This window comes from Barbatula barbatula (assembly GCF_947034865.1).
Source record: "Barbatula barbatula genome assembly, chromosome: 11".
Classification (NCBI taxonomy): Eukaryota; Metazoa; Chordata; class Actinopteri; order Cypriniformes; family Nemacheilidae; genus Barbatula; species Barbatula barbatula.
Window position 1 is genome coordinate 10,673,378 of NC_136774.1, and position 5,296 is coordinate 10,678,673.

A 5,296-nucleotide genomic window follows, 5' to 3' on the forward strand; every position below is an offset into this window, starting at 1 on the left:
TGCAATCGCTGCTAAAGATCATTGCTAAAGATATTGCTGCCTGACTGAAACCACATTTCTTCATAAACTGCCACTTTTTGAGGAAATGAAAAACAGATTTGTGGGAGTTGTTCACAAGATCTTTTTATTACTTTTTATAAAACGGTTCAGTGCAGTCCTTGATTCTGATTGGTCAATAGCTGTGATTTATTCACAAACATTTTTAGATGTGAGGTTTCAGTCCCACAGCGATGATATTTCCTTCTCGTCTCCTGCGAGGCCAGCGGGTTCGATCCCCTTTGAATGATATATCTCAAATGTGATTGACTTCGAACGAAACCTTCAAGAATTCAAGTCATCATCCAATGCATCAAAATAGGGCCGTTTCTTAATATGTGTTCTACAGTGGGCTTGTGTCCTTGTGTTCTCGCTCTACGTTCTCAATAACCACCAAAGTCCGGTTCCAATACTCAAGAACAGAGAACGCATGAAAGTATCCCGATGTGTTCTGGATATATTTCAGAAGTCCATTATTTGAATTCCTCGAATTGGGAAATCGCCTCGGTCTGGTTTCATTCAGAGCCACTCACTCAAATGAGCATGCACACAAGCACACACACGTTCATGCCACATGATAGCATATGTGAAAGTGGCTGCATAACAACAAAGAGAAAGCATGTCAATTGTTACCACTGTGAGAAAAAAAGGTGCTGTGCTGGTAAAATTGTGTTCCTAGAAATAGAAAATAATTGATTGTACCTTTAAAGGTCCACAATAGGCTTACACTTATGAACCCAAGACAACTTACAAAGGTGTGAAATGTGAAACAATGTGAAAGGTAGATTTTTAAATTGGCTTGACATCATCTGATCCAAATAAGTTTATCTTGGTCTCATGTTCCAGTAATCCGTGTCATTAGGTCTGATAAAACCAAGATAAACTTATTTGGTTCAGATGGCGTCAAGCGTGTGTGGAGTTCAAAGACAAGTGTGTCTTGCCCACAGTCATGGTCTGGGGCTGCATGAGTGCTGACGGCACTGGGGAGCTACAGTTCATTGAGGGAACCATGAATGCAGAGCACGATCCTCTCCCTTGTTGAGTTCCTGTGTCTTGTTAGTTTAGTTAAGTCTAGTGTAGTGCAAGTTAATAGTTAATTTTAGTCTTGTTTAAGTGTAGTTTGTATTAGTCCTGTCATGTTATTGTATCCATGTTTTGTTAAGTTACCCCCTCGTGGGTCTTTGTTTTGTCATTTATATTAAAGTGTCTGTTAGAACCCCTTCACCGCTGTCTGCACTTGGGTCCTCTGTCCGTGTCTCACCCCACACTCATGACACATAACCATGCAAGAGTTTAACGAGAAACTGAAAAAGCTTACTTTTGGAGAAAGAAAATAAGCCTGTTCCTCTTTCTGAAAAACTTTATGTTTATTAAGATCTGCCTCACAGAAATAGTTTATTTTGCTAAATGTTGATGACAGATTATTTATTAGCATTAGGTATTCATGCTGTGGCCTAATGGTTAGAGCATTGGGCTTGTGGTCAGAAGGTTGCCGGTTCTAATCTCAGTGCCAGCAGGTCATGACTGAAGGGCCCTTGAGCAAGGCACCTTACCCCTGATTGCTCTGCAGTAATGTTCCACTGTATAAAACTACTTGTAAGTCGCTTTGGATAAAAGCGTCTGCCAAATGAATAAATGTAAATGAAATGAATAAATGTACATACTCTAATATAGCTTGTATGGTACGTTGTACATCAGTGTGTAGCAAACTTTTTTTATTTGTCTCTCTTGATTTGTTATGATACTTTAGTTTAAATGGCTGTTTTAAAGGACTGCTTTATAGGACTCTGCCTTGAAGGTACAATGTTGTGCTTTCGTTGCAGAATGTTATGCAATAGACTACTGTTGAGTCATGTATCTGAAGACCTTTTCATACCCTTTCAAAGGGAGTGTCTCTTACCAGTCACAACCTCACTGACTCACTTCGTTTACGGTTTCAGGCATGTAAACTTAAGACAGAAAGCATTATTGGTTGTAGCAAATCTTCTTTGCTTGAAAAAAATGAAAGGGTAACGTTTTCATTCACTTAATGTGCAGCATCCTTCTAAAATGTAGATTTTTATGAAGTTATTTAAATCTGTGGACACATGAAGATACATTTAATATTTGCTTTAACAAATGCATGCATGTAATGTAAAATCTCCATATCTTAAATAGGTGTTGCAACTACTTTATGTGCTGTAATAAAACACACCTCGTGGCGTCTATAAAAGCGTCTCCTTCCCACGACTATCTGACATGTGCACTTATAAGTATCTTAAAATTGGACCTGGCAACATGTCACGTGCTGTAAAAATGTAACATGGACACGGCCAAAAGAACCACTGCGTACATCGAAAAAATATATATTCAAGTTTTCTTGTGTGTAAATCATAATAATTCTAATCATAATCATAATTTTAATCCGTATAAGACCCTTTTAACCCAGACCAAGAGACAGAAATGAAACATTTATATTCGCAGTCCACATTCTTAACTGTCAATCATTTATAATAGCGTAGAAAAGTGTGATTACAGCAGCATTAATATTGTAGTGTTTAATTGGTTTATGTACACAGTTATTTGCATGACTAACACACTGGTCTCCAATGTACAAAACGTTTGCAACATTGTATTGTATAAACTTTCAGTGGTTGAGATGTGCAATAAACTCAAAACTATCACTTTGGCACCACTTTGGTTTTTATTAAAAATGTAGGAAATTCATAAAATAGTTTACAATGTAGTTTGATGCTTTTACAGTGTTTTACACTTTCTATAAGAAAATTAGACTATATAAAACAAACAGTGAGGAATTATGGATTACTGGTACCTTTGACATTCAATGTGCAATGGAACATAGTCAATACAAATTCCCTATGTTCTGTCAATTGTTATTGTACAACTCATTTTTTGGTAAGCAACTGAAAAACATCTATAGTGCTAACTGAAGTGAAACAAAGGATGTGCAAGAAAGAATGTTTGCTGAACGTTCGATGAACCGTCAATAAGTGAGCGGTTCAGGGACCACACCTTGAGTCTATCTCCAGCTTCGAGAGAATAAATGCCTTCTGAGAACAGAGTTTTCCTCCACATGTAAGATGTAAAGTCGATGGTTTCCTTGTAGACGAGCATCGTAAGGTATGTGGGGTATCCGGCTGTGTAACGGCGAATTTCGTGGGACAGGAGGGTTTGACCACTGTGCTGTTTTTGAACTCCCCTGTACAAGATCTGCAGAGACACTTTGTAGGTCCCGTCACGATGCACTATCAGAGATTCGCCGTCGCTATCCAAAGAGAAGAATTCCATGTGGTTCACGTGGTCTCCCGGAAGCTTCCATGACACGTAACCGTCATCAGAGACACTAAAGATCTGTCCTAAAGAGAGGAAAAATGAGTGCATGCAATTGGGATATTTTAGCCATAATGTAAAAAAATAAAAAATGTGTACGATGCCCTATTTCTGTGCATCTTTTAACTGCTAAAGCACATTGAATGTTCCCCGGAATTGAATTTGAGTGTCTTGCAGTGTTTAAACAACAAGGAGTTTTTCAAGAAGCTGTGTTTGAGATTGCATCATTGTTGTCAAAACACCACCTGTGATACATTCATACAAGCTTTAGCAGCTATGGATCCCCATGCCCTTTCAGAAGAAATAAATGTCACATTACGTGTTGTCACACGGATGAAAGGTGTGGGTCTCTGCTCGTGAGAAGTTTCTTCGCTGCTGTTCGATTCAGGAGTCTGTTTCTGCATTGCTGTATGGACAGATAGATGTGTTACTGTAATTCAATGTCAATTTACACATCGCTGCTGTCCTTCTGAAACCGTGTCTCTCCATATTTCGGATAGGAATCATTCTTTATGTTTGTCACTCTGTTTTGCGAATGTCCAACCGCTAAAAAGTGCTTCTCAACTTTGACAACACATTTTGCGATCATCGAATTTGGACATACGAGGTTTCAGGAGGACCGCGACGATATCATGTTTAATATATTGTATGGTAGCACCTCCCAGTCGTTTTCAACTCTTGATACAATAGTAAATAATAAAAACATAATTACCTATCATAGGAGGCTTTAACGTTTCATTGTCCTTTAAAAACAAAGCAAATGTAAATCAGTTTGAGCATGGTAATGAATGAGTTAATATACGTGCATGACAGCTTAAAGCCATACTTACAGACTTCACAAAATGTGTGCAATAAGTTATAATAATGAAAAGGCAACACTGAAGTTTGCATGTGACAGTACAGTATAAATATTACATATCAGACTAACCCACAAACGTGGGCTTATACCAAATATGAATTTAGCATGTTGCACGATTTTAAAAATAGAAGCATCACGGGGTTATACAGCTTTCTTAAAAGGATGTAAGACCTTTAACATTCATTGTGTAAAGGAATCGCTTCATTGCTGTAAGTCGTTGTAGATACTTGCACACAGACTACTTTTACTTTTACAATAAAACGATAGAAAAGTGAATGTGTGTTTGCTTACCTTGCAACCTGTCGGTACATGATACATGAGCGTGAGCAGACAGCACGTGAGGCAGACAGAGACCGTCATCAATTGAACGCAGCACATCTGTTTCTGCAGAGATCGGTACTCTCTCCTCCCCGGACCGTCAGGGTTCATTAACACGGTGCAGTCTTCAGACCCAGCTCGTCCGCGCTCGCCCGCCATCTCTTGAGATACACCGCGTTGTGCATTAAAGCTCCAACTTCTCAAGACATATATAGCTTACTGATTCTCCCACGTATTTTCATCAACGCCCAAAACAAACAGCCCGCACCGCTCGTGAGGTTTCGGCGACATGAATACAAGGTTTGGATGGGAATGCGCCCGGTGTCGCTTCCTGCTTTGCCTCTCTGATACCGCATGCCTGAGATCCTGCCCAAAGTGTTATCGCTGAGGAAGTAAACAATTACGCAAACACATACCTGTTGATAGATGCCATTGCCATTGTCATTTTTAAAGTTGCGTCATTGTCAATACATGAGAAATTTAACTGGGTTGGTGGGATGTTAAATCCACTGGAATAGTGGCCAAGACACAGTACAAAGGGAATGTTATGATGGTTGTAATGGGGGAAAGCTCATTTTACCTAATGGTATTTTAATGGAAACCATTCGAATTGATGTCAACAGTTTGCATGACTGTACCTCGGACGACATAATGTCAAATTCAAACAATGATACGTACTTTATACACACAGTAGCCTACCGGATTGTGCAGGATCTTTAGATTTGGTCTCTCCTACAGACCGCCAAGCGTAAA

At 39.1% G+C, this 5,296-nt stretch overlaps 1 protein-coding gene across 1 annotated transcript; it reads right to left on the reverse strand.

Annotated features, from left to right (window-relative positions):
* Positions 1–2,500: 2,500 nt before the first annotated feature.
* LOC306900684 (lymphotoxin-alpha) lies at positions 2,501–4,927 on the reverse strand. The gene is made up of 4 exons (XM_079467894.1): positions 4,517–4,927; positions 4,079–4,109; positions 3,686–3,772; positions 2,501–3,392 (listed from the first exon to the last, which is right to left on the reverse strand). The coding sequence occupies exons 1-4, from the start codon at positions 4,700–4,702 to the stop codon at positions 2,959–2,961; spliced, it is 738 nt and encodes a 245-aa protein (XP_079324020.1). The 5' UTR covers positions 4,703–4,927; the 3' UTR covers positions 2,501–2,958.
* Between the last annotated feature and the right edge of the window lie 369 nt (positions 4,928–5,296).

Coding starts and splice junctions, on each gene's coding strand:
- LOC306900684 (XM_079467894.1), bottom strand. CDS start 4,702: ATGGCGGGCGAGCGCGGACGAGCTGGGTCTGAAGACTGCACCGTGTTA. Junction 3,773..4,078: donor GTTAAAGCCTCCTATGATAG/GTAATTATGTTT, acceptor CTGTCCATACAG/CAATGCAGAAACAGACTCCT. Junction 3,393..3,685: donor TTTCATCCGTGTGACAACAC/GTAATGTGACAT, acceptor TCCTCTCTTTAG/GACAGATCTTTAGTGTCTCT.